This window comes from Coregonus clupeaformis, chromosome 37, assembly GCF_020615455.1.
Source record: "Coregonus clupeaformis isolate EN_2021a chromosome 37, ASM2061545v1, whole genome shotgun sequence".
NCBI classification, from domain to species: domain Eukaryota; kingdom Metazoa; phylum Chordata; class Actinopteri; order Salmoniformes; family Salmonidae; genus Coregonus; species Coregonus clupeaformis.
The window spans coordinates 12720374-12745767 of NC_059228.1; the positions used below are offsets into that span (position 1 = coordinate 12720374).

At 44.6% G+C, this 25394-nt stretch overlaps 1 protein-coding gene across 1 annotated transcript; it reads right to left on the bottom strand.

Annotated features, from left to right (window-relative positions):
- Nucleotides 1–4: 4 nt before the first annotated feature.
- LOC121553277 lies at nt 5–25318 on the bottom strand. The gene is made up of 31 exons (XM_041866303.2): nt 23986–25318; nt 23640–23747; nt 22876–23070; nt 22457–22603; nt 22100–22306; nt 16217–16454; nt 15757–15872; nt 15463–15634; nt 13763–13807; nt 9096–9138; nt 8879–8954; nt 7176–7216; nt 6688–6786; nt 6196–6350; nt 5624–5736; nt 5269–5427; nt 4954–5058; nt 4774–4856; nt 4464–4602; nt 4193–4309; nt 3833–4042; nt 3573–3714; nt 3307–3421; nt 2912–3119; nt 2354–2523; nt 2132–2234; nt 1694–1905; nt 1469–1550; nt 1215–1381; nt 953–1064; nt 5–760 (listed from the first exon to the last, which is right to left on the bottom strand). The coding sequence occupies exons 1-31, from the start codon at nt 25211–25213 to the stop codon at nt 696–698; spliced, it is 5172 nt and encodes a 1723-aa protein (XP_041722237.1). The 5' UTR covers nt 25214–25318; the 3' UTR covers nt 5–695.
- Between the last annotated feature and the right edge of the window lie 76 nt (nt 25319–25394).

Consider the following 25394-nt stretch of genomic DNA (forward strand, 5'->3'; position numbering starts at 1 on the left):
CCCATTGTGTCAGGAGAAAAATGCATTTAATTCAACAACGACAAGATATAGTTAAAACATTACAGAGCAAATACACTCGCAAACTTTCCACATACATCTGCAATATGGCTGTACAATTATATTTGGTTAAATGTTAAACCAAATTAATACACAGTATTAGTAAGATTGTCAGCCAATAAATATTTGTGTGAAATTGATTCATAATTCCATTCAACAATTTGACATTGCATATTTTAGAAATTCTTATTTATACTTTGACTTTTTGGAAGGCTCCAATGGACCATTAAAAAGACACACCTATTATCTTTTGTCAACTTTCACCATCAGAAATAATGTAAGGAGATATGAGGCCACTTATAATTATTGTACATATTGAGACTGAGTTTTCCTTAGAGAGCTGAAGGAAACAAACTGTCTGCATGAGAAAAATAATGTACAAGAACATCTATCTGGATGCACAACAAGGTTCTATCCATTCTGAGTTGTCAACCCGTCAATGTTGCACAGTCACGGCAGAGAGAATTCTGCATTCATCAGCAAAGGCTCTGGTATGACATCAGATTCCCAATGGTTTCCCATAGGGTGTGCTGAACAGGGTTTGTTATATCTCAATCAAGATGAAATGCTGGACTGAAACCTTGTTCACACAGGGTCCCACCCACAGAGCTGGTCCTACCCCTCACCATTCCTGGTGATCACTGGTTGGCCAAGGCTGGCTCCTCCATTGGCTGACTCCCAAAGCCGCTGTCCACTGTCTGATCTGATTGGCAGAGTGAGGATGGTTATTATGTCTCATTTCATATTAGGCATAAACAGAGTAAATAACATTTGGGAAGGAACTTCTATATTCAGTATGTCTTTGCAATGGAATAAGTGTATGGTAGAGAGAGAGAGACTGATAATGTCTATGTGTGTGCTGGGGCATTGTTTATGACTGTTTTAGCGCTAGTACCTGTGTTCTGTTTGTCCTCTCTCAGCTCAGCCCGTCTCAGTAGTCTCACTCCTTCAGTCAGACCCAGAGACTGCAGAGCCTCCACCAGTCCTTCCACTGGACCGCCACCCAACTACACACAGAGAGAGAGAGATACTGTCAACTCACACACTCAGGAACCATCAGCTTTATTCTCTTCAAGCACAGTCATGCCATTCTAACAGCATACTTACTTAATATTTACCCCCTTACTAGACAGACGCACACAGCCCCCCTTGCTCACCTTGTAATTCTCCAGCAGCCTGTAGCAGGGAGAGGGACTCTCCTGGTACAGGTGTGCCAGTGAGAGCATGTTGAGTTTCTCTGCCAGCTGTCTCCAGGGCACATCGCCCAGACTGAGGAGCTCACACAGTTTATGGAGCGTCTCACTGTCTAGCTGCTCACTTTCTGCTGAGGGGAATGGGAACAGTGGTTAGATTACTGGATAGATCTCAGATAATGTTCAGAGTCAAAACGGTGGTATGACCGTTCTGTTACCTTCTGTGCTGCTTGGTTTAGGCTTTTTACTTGAGTGTTGGCTGGGCTTGGGACTCTGTCTGGAGTCTAGAAGGTTTCTCACCTGTAGCAGGGGAAGATTGATGTATGTTCAATGGCAGCAACCTCAGTACAGCCTCTATCCACACCACAGACACTACAGCATGTTCTGTTTTAATCACTTTTTCGACACATAAATGTTGGGTTGATAAGACTAATCAATCTCACCTTTTGACATTTAGTCAGGTCAAAGGGTGTATGTCCTGTTGCTGGTCTCTTACGAGGGTTGACTTGTTCCTTCTCCAACGGTGGTGGTGTGTTTGGTAGCTGTTGGATCTGTAACTCTCTGAAATCTCTTATTGGTCCATCCTCCTGCTCCTCATCTGACGAAGAGGAGCTGAAGAAGAGCGGCTCATCATTCTCCAGATTCTTATCGGCTCCTGAGGAGAGGAAAGTCGTTAGTGTTTTATTTGCGTTCTATTCACGTTCATTTAGTAGCCATTTAGCAGACACTTTTCCAAAGCAAAAAACCTGGTGATCCACAATAAATGACTGCTCACACACTTGAATCTTGACTTCGTTGTAGCCCCTATGTAACTGACTGAGGTAAAAACATGGTGTACATATGTCATGCATTGGATAGTTGGTAGGGGGTATGCATCTCACCTGCAGCAATGAGCATGGCGCAGAGAGTGGGGGAGCCCTGACTGGCAGCCAGATGGAGAGGAGTGTTCCATCCAAATGTACACACGTTTACATCTGCTTTCAGCTGTAGGACAGGAGAGGAGGGAACGCCACAGGTTAGATAACAGAGAAACAGAGTCTGAGTAAGAATAGTAGCACCGTTTATATAAGGCGCGTGTGTGCACTGTGCGTCAAGTAAGGTACCTCTGTGATGAGAGTGCAGGCCACTTTCAAAAGGTTCTCTCTAACAGCCAGGTGGAGGGCGGAGCATCCACTCTTCTGCTCGGGGGCGTTGATCTTAGCCCCGCCCTCTACCAGCAGACGCAGACAGCGCTCTCCTCCCTTACGAACAGCCAGGTGGAGAGGATGGAGACCTGAGAAGGGTAGGGAATTTAGAGAGATGAATACCGTCTACTACAGTAATAAGCACATAGTGAGTCTTAGGCCGGGATTCAATCCGATCGCGCTTGTAGACAAGGCGTCTTTTAAAAAGGCATTGTTCCCGCGTTTTGCGGGGAGATCACATTCACGGTAAATGCTTGCTGCATATGCCGGCTCAATCGGAAATGACCTTTAAATGTCAAGGCGTTATAACACAGATTGGATTGAATCCCAATCCTAAACCGCAACAATAAATTGCACCATTGCTTAGTTGATCATTCACATAGGGTTAAAATTAGACCAACTGTCTACTTATCATGCTAAAGTCTCATGGGCGGAATAAACTCAGATTACCCCCTTCTTTCCACCATCCCAACTCACCATGATAGTCAACCATGTTGACCAGGTGGGTATAGCGTTCTCCTAGGTGCCCCAGCAGGACCCGGAGTGTGACGTCGTCCCCGGCCAGTGCTGCCAGGTGCAGGGGGGTCCGGCCGTCCCGGTCCAGCAGGCTGGGGTCAGCCCCGGCCCTCAGGAGAGCATCCACCACCTTAACCTGTCTGGTGATCACCGCCAGATGGAGAGGAGTCTTCAGAGAGAGATGGCAGACACAGTCAGGAGGGAAGACAAGGGCATGTTGTGAATATCACTTCAACATTGAACAACTATTGGTATAGCCCAATAGTGTGTGCGCTTTGTATGTTTGTATGCAAAGATTCTATAGTCCATCTTCTAAACGTCAGTCCAGCCCAGGTGTGTGGCAGAAGGGTCAATACCTGGCTGAGGTGGTTGAGCTTGTCGAGGACTTTGCGTTGCTGAATGGTGATGAGTGTATGAACCAGCTGCTGGATCACAGCTGACTGCTGGTGAATGATGGCCAGGTGCAAAGGCCTGCGGGGAGACAGAACACACAAGTGAGCACAGCAAACTCAATACAAACACACAGCATGTACAGTGTAATGTATAGATAATGGAGGCAGACACTCAACTCAGATCCTCAAAAACTTGTACTGATGTGCAGTAGAGGCGGAGTTAGACTCACGTATCTCCGTTTTCATCCTGGACCCCACATAGGTGTCTCTGCATTGCCAGAAGGACCCGGACATCCCCAGTGGTACAGTACTGTAAGAGAGCCCCAGCTGTCTGCTTGGTCATCCGAGTGGCCCTGCTCTGGAGAGTGGCAGCTGGAAACAACAGGATAGTCACAACATTAGCATAACACAACTCTTATGACAATTTCTCCAACATCTAGCTAGCTAACTCTAGTTTCCCCTGCCCCAGCACTGCTATAATGTGGCTTACCAATCTGGAAGAGTTGCTGTTGTAGTGGTGAGGCGGTCTGTCCTGGCGTCTGTCCTGGCGTCTGTCCAGCCATCCCTCCTGCCTGCTGCTGCTGCTGGGTACCCTCAGCCAGGGCAGTGGTGCCTGACATCTGGGCTCCACCTCCCCCAAAACCGGTGAATCCACCCCCCATCCACCCAGATCCATTAATCTGCTGGTTAAACTGGAAGCCTGTGGATAGGAAAGAAATGATTTAGTGATGATGACATAGTTGTCACAAGGGTTAACGGATGAGGCCAGCATTTAATCTGATAGCAACGAGATGAAGGGCTGACAGAAAAGAGAGTTCAGAGTTCAAGTATGTAGATCTAGGTTCCTCACCACCACCTTCTCCGGCTCCTCCAAATCCTCCGGCCCCTCTCCCTGCCCCCCCAGCTCCTCTCCATTGGTCATTATAGGGGAGGGGCTTCTGCTTCTTACGCTGCACCTCCTCTTTATCTAAGTTACACACACAGAGGAGAGATGGAGAGAGACGAAGAGAGAGGAAGAGAAAGAGTTAAAAGGGTTTGATTCAATCCAATGGGACCTCTGGCTCTGTATTTCATCATTGTTCTCTCTTGCAGAAGGGACTGTAAGTAGCAGACTAACTCACCTTGAACTTGAGGAACATAGGTAAACTGCTTGGGGTCGCTGCAGTCTCCCACTTTCTTCCTTTTCAACTGGAGGAATACAGTGACTGAACGATCAATCTCTGTGCTGTGGTACGGGGGCGTCTTGAACACGATGGCGTACTGCACAGGTAGGGACCCAAACAGTGACATATATGAGAGGGGTATGAGTAAGATCATACATGGTGTGGAGTCAACTGTTGCCAAATATTTACAAGAATGCCAATACTTATTACTCACACAAAATCCCCCCTGACACACACTCTCACTTCACACTGAGTAAAGACTCTGTACCTGCTTGTGGACATCAGTTGGAGAGAAGTCACCAAAGGCCTCCCAGCTTCCATCCTCCTCATAAAAGCGGATCTCAATATCATCTGAAAAGTAGAACAAAATATGATAATGGATGAAATTGTGTAAACTGTTTCCTGGCAAACTATTGTAAAATCAGTGTGGGCTGAACTACCCCCTCACCTTTTTGTACTTTGTCACACAGTAGGAAGATCTCATCCCCTCCCAGCACAGACCCAGAGGTCTTATCCATACGGGAGATCTTCAGGTTGGAGGCGTTGGGTGACTCTGGGTAGATAAATATAATAATGTGTTCACTACTGACAATGGTAATACATGTACATTTTTCAGCACTAACACAACATATTCAACTAATCAAGGTCTTGATGATTAGTTTATTCATTTAATCAGATATGTTAGTACTGGTCTGAAACAAAAGCCTGTAGGTCCCCAGGGCCAGGATTGAAGAACACAGAGGTAGAGAGAGTTTCTACTCACTGCTGTCAAAAATGGGGTTGGAGACCACCGGCTTCAGGGCCCTAGAGAACCCTCCGTTACTGTCCTGGAGGTAGGCCGTGAACTTTAACCTCACTATGTTCAGGTCCATGATCCTGCCCAGCTCGTTGGCTTCTCTCAATATGGCTTGTTCCTCTGCATCTGTGGGAGATAGACATAGAGAGGGTGTTTTTGTATCAGTTTTCACAAAGACATTGATTTATATGGACTAACATGTAAACCATGCATTGCGATTTGCACAAATATGTGGGTTTCACGTAGTATATCTCAAGTTAGGATTCCACCCTCACAGAGTAGATTTCCTCAAGGACAGTGAAGTAGGGTTGCAGGCTCTTACCAGTAAAATGGTAGTGCTGCCCCTTTTGGTTCCTCTTCTCGTCTCTCAGTCTCTTGAACAACACTTCCACCACCCCTTTCTTAGTGACATGAAGGATGCCGAGGTTACTGAACCTACAGAGAGAAAAATAGAATGAGAAACGGGAAGTTCGAGAGATGTTGACATTTACCAGTCATGTTGCGGCAGGTAGCCTAGTGGTTAAGAGCGTTGGGATAGTAACCGAAAGGTCGCTGGTTAGAATGACCGAGCCGGCAAGGTGGAAAAATCTGCCCTTCTGCCACTGAGCAAGGCAGTTAACCCCCAACAACAACTGCTCCCTGGGCACCGATGACGTGGTCGTCGATTAAGGCAGCCCCCTTCACCTCTCTGATTTAGAGGGGTTAGGTTAAATGTGGCAGACACATTTTGGTTGAATGCATTCAGTTGTGCAACTGACTAGGTATCCCTTTTCCCTTCCCTATTGTACACACATCACATTCACGGGCTTCATCAAGTTAATCCAAGTGCTAAATATCTAGATCAGTGTGCAATGAAATGTGACAATAAAAGACAGACAACCAATCTGTACTCACTGTGCTGTGAGGTCATTGGGGCCCACATCCACACTGCATGTTCCACTCTCCGTGCAGCAGTGCCTCCCCACCAGACTGTGAGCGTGGACCTGAGGGGGGTCAGTGTGGGTCACCAGCTGCACCTCTACCCTGGCTATCCCCACATAGTTAGATACCTGGAGACACAGACAGATAGAACGACAGATAGAACGAGAGAGAGTTAGACAGATCATTATTGACTAAATGTAAGTATGTTCATGCCCTACACTGATACACTAACAAAGCAAGATGATTCAGTGGAGAAGCACAACTTTACAGTGAAATTACTGTAACAATTGTTTATATTTACAACATGTGTCGCAAATAATACCGTGATGTCAATATATCACATATACACATTCGAAAGCTTATTGGACTCCATTGAACACATGATGAAAAGACAGTGAAGCTAAAAGATCAAACAGACAGCCAAGTATCCAACAGTGTGTACTACAGTACAGTACAGTAGCTGACCTTGACAGTGGGGTAGGTCCTCCTGTTCCTCTCGCTGGAGGCCCCTGGGAGCCCACCGTGGGATGGACCCTCACACTCATAGCGGAATCTGAAGCCTCTCTGCAGACAGGCGAACAAGGAAGTAAGGGAAAATTCCCCAACATCAGTGCCAGCACTTACTGTAACAAACATTCACTTCCTAAATACTGGTCTTCCCAACCCACCGTCATACTCTAACCCCATAAAGCAAAGACAGGAGTAGGGGACAAGCCAATTTCTAAATTCCATTCTAGTTCAAAGGGCTCCTTCTTTGGGAGAGTTGAGAGCATGAGCTAGATATAAAGTACCTATAGAAAAATGGTTGGTGTGAATCAACTGATTATGTGAATATCATAGTTTCGCAATGAAAGAGGGAAGAACTTGTGTTCAGACTTATGTAATTATTTGAACAGAAACAGTACAACAAGGGAAGACGTAATTCCACTATTTAAGAGCAACTCTGAGCTCACCTTTTTGGGCTCCTCAATTATCTGAATGTAGGGTCCATGAGCTGTAACAAAGAAACACACAGGGTTACTGTCAATGGAAGAGGGACGCTACAAATCAAGACTCACATCCAAGCCCTTCAAAAAACCAGGGCAGAGAATCCAAATAACAAAAATATACTGGCAGCATATGTGTGTGGCTTGTGAAAGTATTCACCCCCCTTGGCATTTTTCCTATTTTGTTGCCTTACAACCTGGAATTAAAATTGATTTTTGGGGGTTTGTATCATTTGATTTAAACAACATGCCTACCACTTTGAAGATGCAAAATATTTTTGTGTGAAACAATCAAGAAATAAGACAAAAAAACAGAAAACTTGAGCCTGCATAACTATTCACACCCCCCCCAACCCCCCCAAAGTCAATACTTTGTAGAGCCACCTTTTGCAGCAATTACAGCTGCAAGTCTCTTGGGGTATGTCTCTATAAGCTTGGCACATCTAGCCACTGGGATTTTTGCCCATTCTTCAAGGCAAAACTGCTCCAGCTCCTTCAAGTTGGTGTACAGCAATCTTTAAGTCATACCACAGATTCTCAATTGGATTGAGGTCTGGGCTTTGACTAGGCCATTCCAATACATTTAAATGTTTCCCCTTAAACCACTCGAGTGTTGCTTTAGCAGTATGCTTAGGGCCATTGTCCTGCTGGAAGGTGAACCTCCGTCCCAGTCTCAAATCTCTGGAAGACTGAAACAGGTTTCCCTCAAGTATTTCCCTCAAGTAGCTCTCTGGTCTTGGCCATTGTGGAGAGGTTGGAGTCTGTTTGATTGAGTGTGTGGACAGGTGTCTTTTATACAGGTAACGAGTTCAAACAGGTGCAGTTAATACAGGTAATGAGTGGAGAACAGGAGGGCTTGTTAAAGAAAAACTAACAGGTCTGTGAGAGCCGGAATTCTTACTGGTTGGTAGGTGATCAAATACTTATGTCATGCAATAAAATGCAAATGAATTACTTAAAAATCATACAATGTGATTTTCTGGATTTTTGTTTTAGATTCCGTCTCTCACAGTTGAAGTGTACCTATGATGAAAATTACAGACCTCTACATGCTTTGTAAGTAGGAAGACCTGCAAAATTGGCAGTGTATCAAATACTTGTTCTCCCCACTGTATATACTGAGATCATGTGACACTTAAATAAAGTCCACCTGTGTGCAATCTAACAAATTATGTGACTTTTGAAGGTAATTGGTTGCACCAGATCTTATTTAGGGGCTTCATAGCAAAGGGGGTGAATACATATGCACGCACCACTTTTCCGTTATTTATTTTTTAGAATTTTCTGAAACAAGTTATTTTTTTCATTTCACTTCACTTCACCAATTCGGACTATTTTGTGTATGTCCATTACATGAAATCCAAATAAAAATCAATTTAAATTACAGGTAGTAATGCAACAAAATAGGAACAACGCCAAAGGGGATTAATACTTTTGCAAGGCACTGTACATTACATACAGTGTATAAATGGTTCATTGTGTAAGATATCATAATTACTATTCACTACATACAGTATTTGCACAGTTTTGAAAGCCATTTAAAAAAATTGTCAGTGAGATCACTTCTACTTGAGTGTACATACCATATCCACATCATACCAAATAATATCACTACAACTTGAGTATGCTGTATCCATATGGTACCATGTGTACATAAGGTATAAACCCACCTGTCTCAGGGACGTAGGGCTCAATCTTGACGTCCACAGGGGGCATGAACTCATATGTCGATAAATTCATCATCAGCTGGGAAGATTACATGTTTTAAAGAGGGAGCTCTTTTTTTATATACATATTATTACATCTTTACAAATGTATTTTATTCTAACATAGCATAATGGACATACTAACACATCCAGCAAAAACATATCAAAATAGGTCTCTTACCTCATTTTCAATCATTTTCATGCTGTACTGAGCTTCATCCATTCTGAAACGTAAGGGTGAAATACAAATTACCAAATGTAGTTTCTTGACAAATGTCGACCCCTTTCTGATCATAAACAACAAGTCTCCATACCTGTCAGTTCTGTAGAGATGTACACATAGACAGGAAGTTGTTTACTTCAGTACTACTCAATGTGAACAACTCACTTGACTCACTATAAGTCCACTCTTTTCCCTCTCGACATGATTCAAATAAAACACTTAAAGCGAAAGAAATACGAGAAGTAACAACAAAACAAATGTAGATAACTTTCAATCTCATACATTGGACTCGAACATTGTGGTTCCTTTTTGCATACTCTATAGTAAGTGAACAAGGAAGGGTGTTGCGGTGTTCTGTTCTTTTCTCTCTTTCCCCCTCCCTCTTTTACTCACGCATATCACTTCCAGGAAGTGGGGAAGGAAAAAAACAGAGAGGAAATCCCCCAGAATACCAGCTCAGTGCTGCCGCTGATTTCAGACTGACTCAGTACACCATATACAAAAGCCTGGTGTTTTTTTATGAGAGCCTTTATTTATTTATCTATAATCGTTAAAACAACATCCAGCCTTCAGCATTCTTCCTCTTCCTTTTGCTTTCGGATTGTTTTTCTTCAGCAGCTACACTACCGGTCAAATGTTTGGACACACCTACTCATTCAAGGGTTTGTCTTTATTTTTACTATTTTCTACATTGTAGAATAATAGTGAAGACATCAAAACTATGAAATAACACATCATGTAGTAACCAAAACAGTGTTAAACAAATCCAAATATATTTTATATTTGAGATTCTTCAAATAGCCACTCTTTGCCTTGATGATAGCTTTGCATACTCTTGACATGCTCTAAACCAGCTTCACCTGGAATGCTTTTCCAACAGTCTTGAAGGGGTTCCCACATATGCTGAGCACTTGTGATAGTCCCACTAAGCCCAAAACAGATGGGATGGCGTCACAGACAGTGTCACCAGCAAAGCACCCCCACACCATAACACCTCCTTCTCCATGCTTTACGGTGGGAAATACACATGCGGAGATCATCCGTTCACCCACACCGCGTCTCACAAAGATACTGTTGGAACCAAAAATCTCAAATTTGGACTCCACACCAAAGGACACATTTCCACCGGTCTAATGTCCATTGCTTGTGTTTCTTGGTCCAAGCAAGTCTCTTCTTCTTATTGGTGTCCTTTAGTAGTGGTTTCTTTGCAGCAATTCGACCATGAAGGCCTGATTCACACAGTCCCCTCTGAACAGTTGATGTTGAGACGTGTCTATTGCTTGAACTCTTTGAAGCATTTAGTTGGGTTGGAATTTCTGAGGCTGGTAACTCTAATGTCCCGTGTAGCTCAGTTGGTAGAGCATGGCGCTTGCAACGCCAGGGTTGTGAGTTCGATTCCCACGGGGGACCAGTATGAAAAATTTACGCACTCACTAACTGTAAGTCGCTCTGGATATGAGCATCTGCTAAATGACAAAAATGTAATGAACTTATCCTCTGCAGCAGAGGTAACTCTGGGTCTTCCATTCCTGTGGCGGTCCTCATGAGAGCCAGTTTCATCATAGCACTTGATTGTTTTTGCGACTGCACTTGAAGAAACTTTCTTGAAATGTTCTGTATTGACTGACCTTCATGTCTTAAAGTAATGATGGACTGTCGTTTCTCTTTGCTTATTTGATCTGTTCTTGCCATAATATGGACTTGGTATTTTACCAAATAGGGCTATCTTTTGTATACCCCCCCTACTTTGTCACAACACAACTGATTGGCTAAAACGCATTAAGAAGGAAAGAAATTCCACAAATTAACTTTTAAGAAGGCACACCTGTTAATTGAAATGCATTCCAGGTGACTACCTCATGAAGCTGGATGAGTGAATGCCAAGAGTGTGCAAAGCTGTCATCAAGGTAAAGGGTGGCTATTTGAAGAATCTCAAACATAAAATATATTTTGATTTGTTTAACACTTTTTTGGTTACTACATGATTCCATATGTGTTATTTCATAGTTATGATGTCTTCACTATTATTCTACAATGTAGAAAATAGTAAAAATAAAGAAAAACCCTGGAATGAGTAGGTGTTCTAAAACTTTTGACCGGTAGTGTACATCTCCTGTGCTCTTCATATCCAGATTAACTTCTTGTAAAACAGCCTCCTTTACAAGGGTGTTAGGTTCTAAGGTCTTTGTCAGTGGTTTCCACTCTGACTGGGCCATGTCCGTGTAGTAGGTATAAGAGTAAGTGGGGTTGGCCCAGGTGCTTTTTGTACAGCATGAGCAGGATGCTTTTCCTAATGTGTTACACTGTCATGCAAACTGAGACAGTGTCATAATGATGAATTGACAGGAAGTCTGAGGTTTGAAGAATGAGAGCAGTACATATTTCATCTAAACTAGGGGTGTCACGATACCAGTATCGCGACACTAGGAAGTAAGGAAGAAAATAAAACATTAAGCACTTAATTTCTTGACGAAATAGTCCTAACGTTTGAAGAAACCGCCGGTAGTAGTGTTGGGCCAGTAACCAAAAGGTTGCTGGATCGAATCCCCGAGCTGACAAGGTACAAAATCTGTCGTTCTGCCCCTGAGTAAGGCAGTTATCCCACTGTTCACCGGGCGCCGAGACGTGTTGTCGATTTAAGGCAGCCCCCCTACCTCTCTTATTCAGAGGGGTTGGGTTAAATGCAGAAGACACATTTCAGTTGAATGCATTCAGTTGTACAACTGACTAGGTATCCCCCTTTCCCTTATGTTGACAGAGTCACATTTGTTTATTTTGCTAAAGTAGGTTGTAGCCCTTTACACCTGTGGAATGCAGTGGCTGTACAGTAACATGCTATAAATGACATCAGAGCTCGGGCTCTGTGCTTCACAGCGCTGTATGGGTTTTGACTGACAGCCGTTCTAAACTTGAGCACTGCATGCGACAAGAAGTTGCCCCCATCCATCCCACTAATTGGGCATTTTTTTGTCTGAGTGAGAGAAATGCTACATTTTGAAAGATGAGACATTGAGGATTATAATAAATAACGCTTTGATGTCATACAAGCAAGCCAAACATCCGCGAGTCCAAATGTGTACTTCACATTTCCATATCATAAAGCTCATGTTAAATACATTGTCATCGTTGATGATCACTATGTTTGATGTACAGTTCCAAGATGACATGGCGTCATACCCCTGGGTTGTTCTGAACAGAATGTTTGTCTATTGTGAAGAAAATTCGCTGTGGAACACGCACTTGAATGCACACGACTCCTTTCTATGCGCACCAAAATTACAATCCGTTTCTCTGAATTGCCCTGTGAAAGCCTAACACTGTAAGATCGTATTTTATAACTTAGCTAGTCATGTTGGCAATAGAACAAGCTTTCAAATGATTCCCACCTGGCCCAGGTTGCGATTTATTATGGGCTGTTTTTGGATTGGTTAAACAGTAATTGTGTGATGGCGGGGATGCAGGGCTGTGCTCAAAACAACTAGTCTGGTTGCTGTAGTTCCTCAAAGGCAGAGCTAGGAGAGCTAAAAAAAACACCTTATAGTTGAAGACTTCTTTGAGTCATAAAAAGTGCATTGAAATTACATAGGAACTGTGCACACTTTGGGGAGATGTGTGGCCACTTGGAGACATCAGTTAGTCCTCTCACTCAAACCCTTGTCATTTTTTTGTCTTATTTTTGCACCTACCCCACATTTTCCAGGAATATTCTTATCATGTTACTGAATGTATCTAGTACTTTCAGATTTTGTTATCAACAAATGCGGCAAAAAGTACAGTAAACGTAAAATGCACATAACATCAAGTGTATTGTTTGGATTCAGTCTGTCCTCAACTTTGGTCTAATAATTTTCCCATCATCTCCAAACTGTTCCCTTTCAATTGCTACCATGCTTATGCATTTCCTATTTCTTCTGTAAGAAACATTTAATTTAGCCCTATCCATATAGGCCAATTCCCACGAGTAAAGGGTTAACTAACGGACCATAGAGTGAAATCTGCTTTGTTTAATTTCTTTGCCAAGGAAAATCTGGTATCATAGTATTGCGCTATCGGTATTGTGACAACACTAAACTAAACTGAGCCCTTTTTTTATAGATTAGATTCCGAGTGGCATAAGAGAACGATGTGTGGACATATCAGAACACTCAAAAATGTGTAATTGTGTATGAACAGATTAATATGCCAAAGACAACAACTAGATCAGCAGCACCACCGCAGCAGCAGAAAGAGTATCCACATTTCAGCACGAATCGAACAAGCACCATGAATATAGCCACCATGAATATTGCCACCATTTTACTCTCAATACTTTCTGCTAGGGCTAGGCCTACTCCACCTGAGCTATCAAAGCGTGCCAGCTAAAGAACAGCAGAACAAGCCCAACAGTGAAGTGAGAAAAGTGGTGCCTTTGTGTGTAATTTACTTTTACACCAAAACATGCACAACCATTTACAGTTCATTCCTTTAAACAGACCCCACTCTCTGCAAATGAGGGCAGGTCCTTGACCCTGATCCATGGTTCCAGTCTGTTCAAAATGACCTAAATCAATTGTAGAGGACAATCAACTGTCAAAGACTGTAGGGACCCCAACAAAGCAGCACAACATCACAGCAGCAGTACATACCTCAGTGCTCCAGACATGATGCCTGTCAGTGGATCATAGATGATACTTCAGGCTCACTGTCAACTCCCTGCAATAATTGGAAACTGTTATTAGTCCATTGGGTATTTCCTATGGCTAATACGGGAATTTCCAGGCCCTGGTTGCTGAGATGGGGCCAAACCCGTAACCCACTTTCTATCTTGAATAATGAGAGCTTTATTAGTCAAATTTTTACATAATTTTCTTGTTACATATTTATGAATGAAATCATTTAGGCTGCTGAAGCCTAGGCTACAGCTGTAGACCCATCATCACCTCACAGCCAGTCAACAATTTATGGCTGAGCATTCATTAAGCACAACAAATATGCGTCGGCCAGCATTTGTAAACACATTCATACTACATATAGGGGGTTAAAGCATGATCTTACATCTGGTGCGGTCCCATTTCGATATAATTATCACCCTTTTAAATCATATTTGCTTATGAATGTTTTCTGAAGCATATATAGGCCTTTAGGCCATTAAAAAGTTGTTTCATAACTTCAAACCCTAATTTATAATGAAACGGCCACAACTTTCCAGCAAGATATATGGTAGTTTGCCAAAGGAGTTTGAGTCACAGTGACAACAGCTGTTATGGATTACCCCGGCATAATCCTATGACAGAGAAAAGACTACATCACAACACATCCATTTTGACACACACAGGCAACCACTGTTCATAAAGTTCCTTACCTTACAACTCCTCTAAACTTGATCCACCTCGAAGCAGAGAACAAGACAGCACAACTGCTGCTGAAGTTGATCAAACCGATTGTGAAATGTCAGGGCGTTCCTCAAAAGTACAGTGCGCGCACACACTGTTCGTTCACTTCACTGTCGGCTCAAATCCGGGATTTGTTCCATGTATTTCCCCATCGATTTAACTGTTTATTTTCTCCTATATAACTAACTATCCGTTATGATAGGCTGGTTCTCTTGCCTACGGTCTATCAAGTCAGCTGGAAAGCCCCGGAGTGCTGGGGGAATTCCGCAGACACGTGTCAAACTTGAGCTACCGATTGGTTGTGGGAAGTGCCCCGTCTACAAATTCCCCGCCCTCATTTCAACAGTAATACAATGATGTGGTCTGCAATTAGGAGGTGCAAGGAAGGATTTACATTTACATTTTAGTCATTTAGCAGACGCTCTTATCCAGAGCGACTTAGGGTTAAGGGCCTTGCTCAAGGGCACATCGACAGATTTTTCACCTAGTCGGCTCGGGGATTAGAACCAGCGACCTTTCGGTTACTGGCACTACGCTCTTAACCACTAAGCTACCTGCCGCCCCAAGGATGTATTGGATGTTTGTATATTTTAGTATTAAACTGTGATATGACAAAAACAAAATGTACATGGTACTATATTGCAATATATGTACACTGAAAATATATATTTTTATTTCACAAGGCAAAACTATTAATATTCCAACAAATTCATACAAACATGATGCCATTTTACATAACATAAATTAGTACTTTCAGGGAGGCCTAAACACACCTCAAAGATCTGTGATGATGACTGTGTACTGCTTGGTGTTGTCGATCAGAACCAAATATCGAATCTTGATCAGCAGCAAAAATCTTTAAAAAATAATGTTTAATGGTACAGTCTGGCAGGGTAGTACAAATACATTCATATGACATTTGGAGTTGATTCAAGTGAGCAGAGAGATGTTATGATTTGGGGTCATGAAAATCCAGCAGTAGGAAATCCTGGGCAGTTGGGACACTGTTCTCATCACACAGGAAGTGGCTGCGGACAGTAAGGAGGAAGGTGCGTCTGGGAATGGACAGTAAGGAATAAATCCTCTCAGCCACTACCTGGACTAACCTCACATCTGAACCTGGAGCTGTGGGAGAAAGATAAATAATAATGTTAATGAGCCAGTGTCACAAACTGCAGATGGATGAGTGACAGAAAGAGATAAGAGGCATGGGTTGGAAGACCGTGGGAAAACACTAATCTTCTTACACATGGTCTTGCTCAGCTTGTCAGGAGGAGTGTCGAGCAAGATCTTCTGCAGCAGGACAGGTGGCACCTGCACACACACCTGGCTTTCTCCATCCTTCACAGTCAGCATTACTGGCCTTGAGTGAAGTGAGAAAGTCACTTTACTAACCCAAAACACAAGCCAAAGAGTCATTTGGTACTGTCATAGAGTAAGCTAGTATTGGAGCTTGAAGGAGCCATTTGCAGTTGACATAATCACCGCTTTTAGAAAATGAGAGCTATTCAGGCTGCTTGAGTTAATTACCAGCCAATTCCATTTATATTTGGAAAAAGTGTGTTGTTTGGTACGTCTGAGAAGTGGACACTTTCACTAAAATAATCAGAGTCAGTGAGTGAAGTATTATTGAGGTCTCTCTTTATACTTTAATGTAATGTAATGCTTGTCATGTTGGCGAGATGCCCAGTGTTGTGGTTGTATTACCTGTAATAGCGTCGTACTCCAGTATGGGGGAGGCAGGGGTAGCAGGGACAGTAGATACCGTTGTCATCTGTGTCCAGCTCGGCAGCGCAGCGCCCACAACCCGTGAACGTGATGTCACCTGACACCGTGTCCAGGATACTCTCCAGATGCGTGTCACTGTCCATCCGCTGCAGTGCATTCTGGGAGGGGCTGCCTTGAAACTGGAACGCTGTGATGTGAACTCGCAGTTCCACATCACCTTAGAGGACGAAAAGCAACAAATGATAAAAGTTAAAGATAAGTAAAAAAGAAAAGAAAACATTATTACATCTGCCTGAGGCTGATGCCACACAAGCGCTCGCATGCAGCACAAACACACAGGTTGTTACACATGTAAATAGTGCCACACATGCAGAGAAACACACAGTTGGCCTTGCAGTGTTGAATATTGTTGTCCTGGATTGTTGTTGTTTTGCAATGTCTTTCTTTGTCCCCCCCCCCCCCTTCTCTTTTTTTTCTATTTGTCGGTCGTTGGCACGTCGTGGTTGTTTGAATAAAAAATACACGCAAAAAAGGCACCTATTGGTTGATAGATAAAAGAAATGCAGACACATACATACATTACATACAGTACCAGTCAAAAAGTTTGGACACACCTAATCATTCAAAGGCTTTTCTACATTTTTACTATTTTCTTCATTGTAGAATAATAGTGAAGACCTTAAAACTATGAAATAACACATATGGAATCATGTTGTAACCAAAAAAGTGTTAAACAAATCAAAAACAATATTTTTTCTTTGAGATTCTTCAAATAGCCACCCTTTGCCTTGATGACAGCTTTGCACACTCTTGGCATTCTCTCAACCAGCTTCACCTGGAATGCTTTTCCAACAGTCAAAGGATTTCCCACATATGTTGAGCACTTGTTGGCTGCTTTTCCTTCACTCTGCGGTCCGACTCATCCCAAACCATCTCAATTGGGTTGAGATCGGGTGATTGTGGAGGCCAGGTCATCTGATGCAGCACTCCATCACTCTCCTTCTTGGTAAAATAGCCCTTACACAGCCTGGAGGTGTGTTGGATCATTGTCCTGTTGAAAAACAAATGATAGTCCCACTAAGCCCAAACCAGATGGGATGGCGTATCGATGTAGAATGCTGTGGTAGCCATGCTGGTTAAGTGTGCCTTGAATTCTAAATAAATCACAGACAGCAAAGCGCCCCCACACCATAACACCTCCTCCTCCATGCTTTATGGTGGGAAATACACATGCAGAGATCAACCGTTGACCCACACTGCATCTCACAAACACACAGAGGTTGGAACCAAAAATCTCCAATTTGGACTCCAGACCAAAGGACAAATTTCCACCGGTCTAATGTCCATTGCTAATAATAATGGCGCTGGAGAAGAAGGCTGCCGTTTTACAGCCCTCTAACCAATTGTACTATTATGTGTGTTTTTCCGCGTTATTTGTAATTTATTTTGTACATAATGTTTCTGCCATCGTCTCTTAGAACCAAAAAGAGCTTCTGGATATCAGGACAGCGATTACTCACCTCGTATTGGACGAAGATTTTTTCTTCAACGAGGCGGCCGCGAAGGACATCCTACAGACACCCGACAAGGCCCAAATCCCCGTCATTCGCATGAGGAAGAGACGGAGATATCGTGGACGTAGGTTGGGGTGCCTTGTAAGGATCCGACGGCGAGCGAGTAAACTGCCGCTCCCATCAATCCTATTAGCCAATCTTCAATCATTTGAGAATAAATTGGATGACTTAAGATTACGGTTATCCTACCAATGGGACATTAAAAACTGTAATATCTTATGTTTCACCGAGTCGTGGCAGAACGACGACATGGACAACATACAACTAGCGGGCTATACGCTACATCGGCAGGATAGAACGGCTGACTCCGGTAAGACAAGGGGTGGCGGTCTGTGTATATTTATAAACAACAGCTGGTGCAGAAAATCAAATACTAAGGAAGTCTCAAGGTTTTGCTCGCCTGAGGTAGAGTATCTTATGATAAGCTGTAGACCACACTATTTACCAAGAGAGTTTTCATCTATATTTTTCATTGCTGTCTATTTACCACCACAAACCGATGCTGGCATTAAGATTGCACTGAATGAGCTGTATAAGGCCATAAGTCAACAGGAAAACGCTCATCCAGAGGCAGCGCTCCTAGTGGCCGGGGACTTTAATGCAGGGAAACTTAAATCAGTTCTACCTAATTTCTACCAGCATGTGAAATGTGCAACCAGAGGGGAAAAAAAAAAAACTCTAGACCACCTTTACTCCACACACAGAGACGCATACAAAGCTCTCCCTCGCCCTCCATTTGGCAAATCTGACCATAACTCTATCCTCCTGATTCCTGCTTATAAGCAAAAACTAAAGCAGGAAGCACCAGTGACTCGGTCAATAAAAAAAGTGGTCAGATGACGCAGATGCTAAGCTACAGGACTGTTTTGCTAGCACAGACTGGAACATGTTCCGGGATTCTTCAGATAGCATTGAGGAGTACACCACATCAGTCACTGGCTTCATCAATAAGTGCATCGATGATGTCGTCCCCACAGTGACCGTACGTACATACCCCAACCAGAAGCCATGGATTACAGGCAACATCCGCACTGAGCTAAAGGGTAGAGCTGCCGCTTTCAAGGAGCGGGACTCTAACCCGGACGCTTATAAGAAATCCCGCTATGCCCTCCGACGAACCATCAAACAGGCAAAGAGTCAATACAGGACAAAGATTGAATCGTACTACACCGGCTCTGACACTCGTTGGATGTGGCAGGGCTTGAAAACTATTACAGACTACAAAGGGAAGCACAGCCGCGAGCTGCCCAGTGACACAAGACTTCCAGACGAGCTAAACCACTTCTATGCTCGCTTCGAGGCAAGCAACACTGAAGCATGCATGAGAGCACCAGCTGTTCCGGATGACTATGTGATCACGCTCTCCGTAGCCTATGTGAGTAAGACTTTTAAGCAGGTCAACATTCACAAGGCCGCAGGGCCAGACGGATTACCAGGACGTGTACTCCGAGCATGTGCTGACCAACTGGCAAGTGTCTTCACTGACATTTTCAACATGTCCCTGACTGAGTCTGTAATACCAACATGTTTCAAACAGACCACCATAGTCCCCGTGCCCAAGGACTCTAAGATAACCTGCCTAAATGACTACCGACCCGTAGCACTGACGTCTGTAGCCATGAAGTGCTTTGAAAGGCTGGTCATGGCTCACATCAACACCATTATCCCAGTAACCCTAGACCCACTCCAATTTGCATACCGCCCCAACAGATCCACAGATGATGCAATCTCTATTGCTCTCCACACTGCCCTTTTCCACCTGGACAAGAGGAACACCTACGTGAGAATGCTATTAATTGACTACAGCTCAGCATTCAACACCATAGTGCCCTCAAAGCTCATCACTAAGCTAAGGATCCTGGGACTAAACACCTCCCTCTGCAACTGGATCCTGGACTTCCTGACGGGCTGCCCCCAGGTGGTAAGGGTAGGTAACAACACATCTGCCACACTGATCCTCAACACGGGGGCCCCTCAGGGGTGCGTGCTCAGTCCCCTCCTGTACTCCCTGTTCACCCATGACTGCATGGCAAGGCACGACTCCAACACCATCATTAAGTTTGCCGACAACACAACAGTGGTAGGCCTGATCACCGACAACAATGAGACAGCCTATAGAGAGGAGGTCAGAGACCTGACCATGTGGTGCCAGGATAACAACCTCTCCCTCAACGTGACCAAGACAAAGGAGATGATTGTGGACTACAGGAAAAAAAAGAGGACTGAGCACGCCCCCATTCTCATCGACGGGGCTGTAGTGGAACAGGTTGAGAGCTTCAAGTTCCTTGGTGTCCACATCACCAACGAACTATCACGGTCCAAACACACCAAGACAGTAGTGAAGAGGGAACGACAAAGCCTATTCCCCCTCAGGAGACTGAAAAGATTTGGCATGGGTCCTCAGATCCTCAAAAAATTATACATCTGCACCATCGAGAGCATCCTGACTGGTTGCATCACCGCCTGGTATGGCAACTCCTTGGCCTCCGACCGTAAGGCACTACAGAGGGTAGTGCGTACGGCCCAGTACATCACTGGGGCCAAGCTTCCTGCCATCCAGGACCTCTATATCAGGCGGTGTCAGAGGAAGGCCCTCAAAATTGTCAAAGACTCCAGCCACCCTAGTCATAGACTGTTCTCTTTGCTACCGCATGGCAAGCGGTACCGGAGTGCCAAGTCTAGGTCCAAAAGACTTCTCAACAGTTTCTACCCCCAAGCCATAAGACTCCTAAACAAGGCAGCTGGGACCATAGTCACCAAGAAAACAATTGGTAACACACTACGCCGTGAAGGACTGAAATCCTGCAGCGCCCGCAAGGTCCCCCTGCTCAAGAAAGCACATATACAGGCCCGTCTGAAGTTTGCCAATGGACATCTGAATGATTCAGAGGAGAACTGGGTGAAAGTGTTGTGGTCAGATGAGACCAAAATCGAGCTCTTTGGCATCAACTCAATTCGCCGTGTTTGGAGGAGGAGGAATGCTGCCTATGACCCCAAGAACACCATCCCCACTGTCAAACATGGAGGTGGAAACATTATGCTTTGGGAGTGTTTTTCTGCTAAGGGGCCAGAACAACTTCACCGCATCCGAGGGACGATGGACGGGGCCATGTACCGTCAAATCTTGGGTGAGAACCTCCTTCCCTCAGCCAGGGCATTGAAAATGGGTCGTGGATGGGTATTCCAGCATGACAATGACCCAAAGCACATGGCCAAGGCAACAAAGGAGTGTCTCAAGAAGAAGCACATTAAGGTCCTGGAGTGGCCTAGCCAGTCTCCAGACCTTAATCCCATAGAAAATCATTTATTTGGGCTGCAATTTATGAGGCTGGTAACTCTAATGAACTTATCCTCTGCAGCAGAGGTAACTCTGGGTCTTCCATTCCTGTGGCGGTCCTCATGAGAGCCAGTTTCATCATAGCGCTTGATGGTTTTTGCGACTGCACTTGAAGAAAGTTCTTGAAATGTTCCGTATTGACTGACCTTCATTAAAGTAATGGATGGACTGTCGTTTCTCTTTGCTCTGTTCTTGCCATAATATGGACTTGGTCTTTTACAAAATAGGGTTATCTTCTGTATACCCCCCTACTTTGTCACAACACAACTGATTGGCTCAAACGCATTAAGAAGGAAAGAAATTCCACAAATTAACTTTTAAGAAGGCACACCTGTTAATTGAAATGCATTCCAGGTGACTACCTCATGAAGCTGGTTGAGAGAATGCCAAGAGTGTGCAAAGCTGTCATCAAGGCAAAGGGTGGCTATTTGAATCTAAATCTCAAATTTAAAATATATTTTGATTTGTTTAACACTTTTTTGGTTACTACATGAGTCCATATGTGTTATTTCATAGTTTTGATGTCTTCACTATTATTCTACAATGTAGAAAATAGAAAAAACAAAGAAAAACTCTGGAATGAGTAGGTGTGTCCAAACTTTTGACTGGTACTGTATATTTTAAAAAATGTTGTTCAGCAACTTCACAATGGGTTGTGAGAATAGCAATTTAGTGCTGATCCCGCTACTTTTCAATACAGAAATGCATTTACAGAACTCCTGTACTACATGACAGAACCACTATTTTCGATTTCTTAAGTGTTGTAAAATGTTGTGCCTTGACCGACCAAAATCCTATTTTATTTTCCTGTGACCCTACAAATAAACAAAGTAATGTTCCATGGCAACAACCCAGTCTCATGTTGTGACCCAGTAGGAATTGCAATGTCCATGAGTCACGAGTAGGCCCCAACCCACTATTTGGCAAACAAACCCTGATGTAGCTGCTTACCAGTGTACTTCTGGGACAGGAGAGTGTGCAGGTCTATCTCCAGGCTGGTGCTGGCATGTTTGGCAGGGCCTGGCCTGTAGAACTCCAGCGCCCGCGTGTCGTCAGGGAAGAGAGGCTCACAGGAGCCCCAGGGGGTGGTGTGCAGCTCCAGCAGGCCTGTCATCATACTCTCCCTTACCAGGAGCAACCGGAAAAACCACACTGCATCTGCACAGGAGCAGGGGGAGGCAGCTCACTCATACAGCAATATCTAAATAGCTAGTTGGATTATGTAATGCATACAAGTAGAGCGATTGCTAGCACTTGGCTAAATGTTTAGCGAAGTTAGTAACTCCTTCTTATTTGTCCTAACTTTACCTTTGTTCCTGTTGATCCGCTGCAGCCAGGTCAAGGCAGCTCCCCAGAGCACCACTGCCCCCTGCTGTCCATCCCCCTGCTCTACAGTCAGCACAGCCTTCAGTACTCCTCCTACCCTGGACATGCCCTCTGCCTCGGCTCGCCACGCTGGGTAACACAGAGTCAGACACACAGGCTGCTGCTGTCAACACTCATGTAGTGATGGCTGTCTATGTCCATACAACCACCTTCCACATCAAAGTCAAATAAAATGCATGTCAGACAAAAGGGATACATTCAGACGTGTGTGTGTGTGTGCATACCTGTTTGAGTGACAGCTGTGGTGATCTCGGTGCATGTGCCAATGCTATGTTGTGTGTGTGTGTGAAAAATATAGTGTGTGTCTACATGATATAATCTCCTAGTCTGAGGCATATTACCTGTGATCATCTCAGTGTGTGTGACTCTGAGCAGTGCATGCACCAGTGTGTCGGGTCTCAGGGTCCTGAGACGGGCGTGGGGGATGGTGTTAGGATTCTGAGGGACGCGAAGAGGGAGGGACACCAGCAGGGGACGCTTCTCACGCAGGTAACTGCACAGTGACTTCAGTGTCCGGCCATTCACATTCTGAGGGACTGCAGAACACAGAAACATTTGTCAATCCACTCTAGATGTAATGTGGGCTTTTTAATGACTCAACAGTCAGAGATTAACATGTGCAAGGGGCTTTCACAAACACTGCTATCATGTGAAGATCAACATGTGCACACACCCTCTGAAACACCTTGTTTTTTATTGAACACTTATCAGGAAGCTATACAAATGATCACACTATGCCAAGAGCAGAGAGCAAAAGTGAGTAAGTGAACCTACACCATCAATCAAGACAACTGTGAGAGAGAGATTAGACATTCTAGAACTTCTAGGAAGGGGTGATAAATATGCCACAAATAATTATTGACAGGCACTTGCGAAAGCATGCTGCAATTCCCCATCTAGTCACCAGATGGGTGTAAGGCCTAAAGGTACCCAGGTTGGAATCTAAATAGTTGGCTGATTCTACTCCTCTTCTTCCACTGTTTATTGTATCCATATGATATTTGATTCATAGTAATTCATTTATAAATATGTCACCACAGTTAAGACACAGTGGTTTACAAATGGCTTGTGAATGATGTGGTGTTTCCTGTCTACACAGCCCCACCTAGAGGTGAGCTGCTGCCAGTGACCTGGCCCAGGTTGAGGAGCCTGCTGCTGTACGTCGACTGTAGCACCGTCTCTCCTCTCCACTTGTCCTCCTTCACCATCACACCTGTCATGACAACAGGTAGCTGTTACTGCTGTATCATATATACAATTGATAGTCTATTGGTAGCAAGTTCAAATATAAGGAACAAATGCAAGGAACTTCCTTGCACTCTTGATTGTTGTTACTGTAATACAGAACTGGGCAAAGGTGAGTCCTTGCAACTGCAAGAGATAACAGCATTATTTTATCAATAAAAGATTTATAACAAAGTAATACAAGTAACTGGGTAGTTTATATCTACCAGTGATGAGCAGCACATCTCCAGCATACACAGTCAGGGCCCAGAACGCTGCCCTCCTCCACAAGACCACCTTCATCTCCACTCCTGATTGGTCAGTAACCACCACAGAGGCCAGGGGGATACAGGAGCCAGCAGACGCCCCGGACCTCACTCTGATCTCCTTCAGATGACACGGGTGCACCACGGCCACTAAGATGGAGTAACGCACTCCCTGAGTGCCACATTTAGCCAGGGTGGTGTGGGCTTGGGAAGTAACACAACCCTTCCCTGTAGTCTGGTCTGGTGACCTATCAGTTCTGTCTGTGGTGGGGGAGACTTTACTCCTTTTAGGGGCTGGGGGTGCAGGTGAGGTCTGTACAGGGGATCTAGGTGATGGGAGAGGGCTTTTGGAGACTACACCCACTTCTTTGTTCCCCATTGGGTTACCCTGAGAGCAGAGCACCCCATCAGCAGTGGCCTCCAGTATCACCCCTCCTTCCTCCTGCCTCTGGCTCAGCAGGGACTCATAGAAGAGCTCCATGGAGCCCTGATTGGTCACTCCTTGGCCCCGCTCTCTGGGTGACTGAGTGGGGGTTGCTGGGCTGTACAGCTCCGGGGAGCTGGTGTAGGTGGAAGTGGATGGTGTGGATTTAGGTGGTGTTTGTGGAAGTCTAGCTTTCACAGGGCTGGTCTCTGGTTGTCCCCCCAGCCTTCCTCTCAGGAGCAGGGCCTGGCTGACTGTCCATGCACTGAGGTACTCCATCTCCACAGACACAGACTGAGCAGGGGCTGGATCTGACTGGAGGCCTGTTCTCTCAGGGGCAGACTCAGGCCCTGGGTCAGGCTGCCCGGCAGGGAAGCAGCTGTCCAGATACTCCCTCACTGACTCAGAACACAGGTCCTCATCATTACCGACTGCTTGCTCATTCTGGGGAGTTGAGCTCTCCAAAGGGGCCAGGCCAGCCTGGGTTGTCTCTTTACAGCCTGGTTCTCTCTCTAAGGGAGATCCGGTTTGGGTCTCAGGACCTTGGAGACTGGTACCGTGCTTGCTGGTACTGGGCAGCTCTCCGGGCTCTGATGAGGAGTCACTTCCATGGATCCCACCCTCATCCTCCCTAGGCCTCAGTCTGCCCCCCTGCCAGCAGAGCTCCATGGTCCTCCACTGACCAGACTTTCCCTCAGCAGCATCAGACACAGGTGTGAGGGGAGGGGCACCCATGAACACATGAATCTTTGGCTTGTCGGTCATGCTGGTGTTTTCACTTAAAGCCACATGTCAGAATCTCTTGGGTTCCATAGACACTGATGCAATCCTTTCCTCTGAACAGAAAATACTCCTGTGAAGAAAACAGAATCTACGATATAACATATGCATGTTGATAATGATTACTTCATCCCTTTGATCGATTTCTAATGTTAATATGGTTATT

Coding starts and splice junctions, on each gene's coding strand:
- LOC121553277 (XM_041866303.2), bottom strand. CDS start 25,213: ATGACCGACAAGCCAAAGATTCATGTGTTCATGGGTGCCCCTCCCCTC. Junction 6,787..7,175: donor TAATTGAGGAGCCCAAAAAG/GTGAGCTCAGAG, acceptor GCCTGTCTGCAG/AGAGGCTTCAGATTCCGCTA. Junction 1,551..1,693: donor ACCTGACTAAATGTCAAAAG/GTGAGATTGATT, acceptor CCCCTGCTACAG/GTGAGAAACCTTCTAGACTC.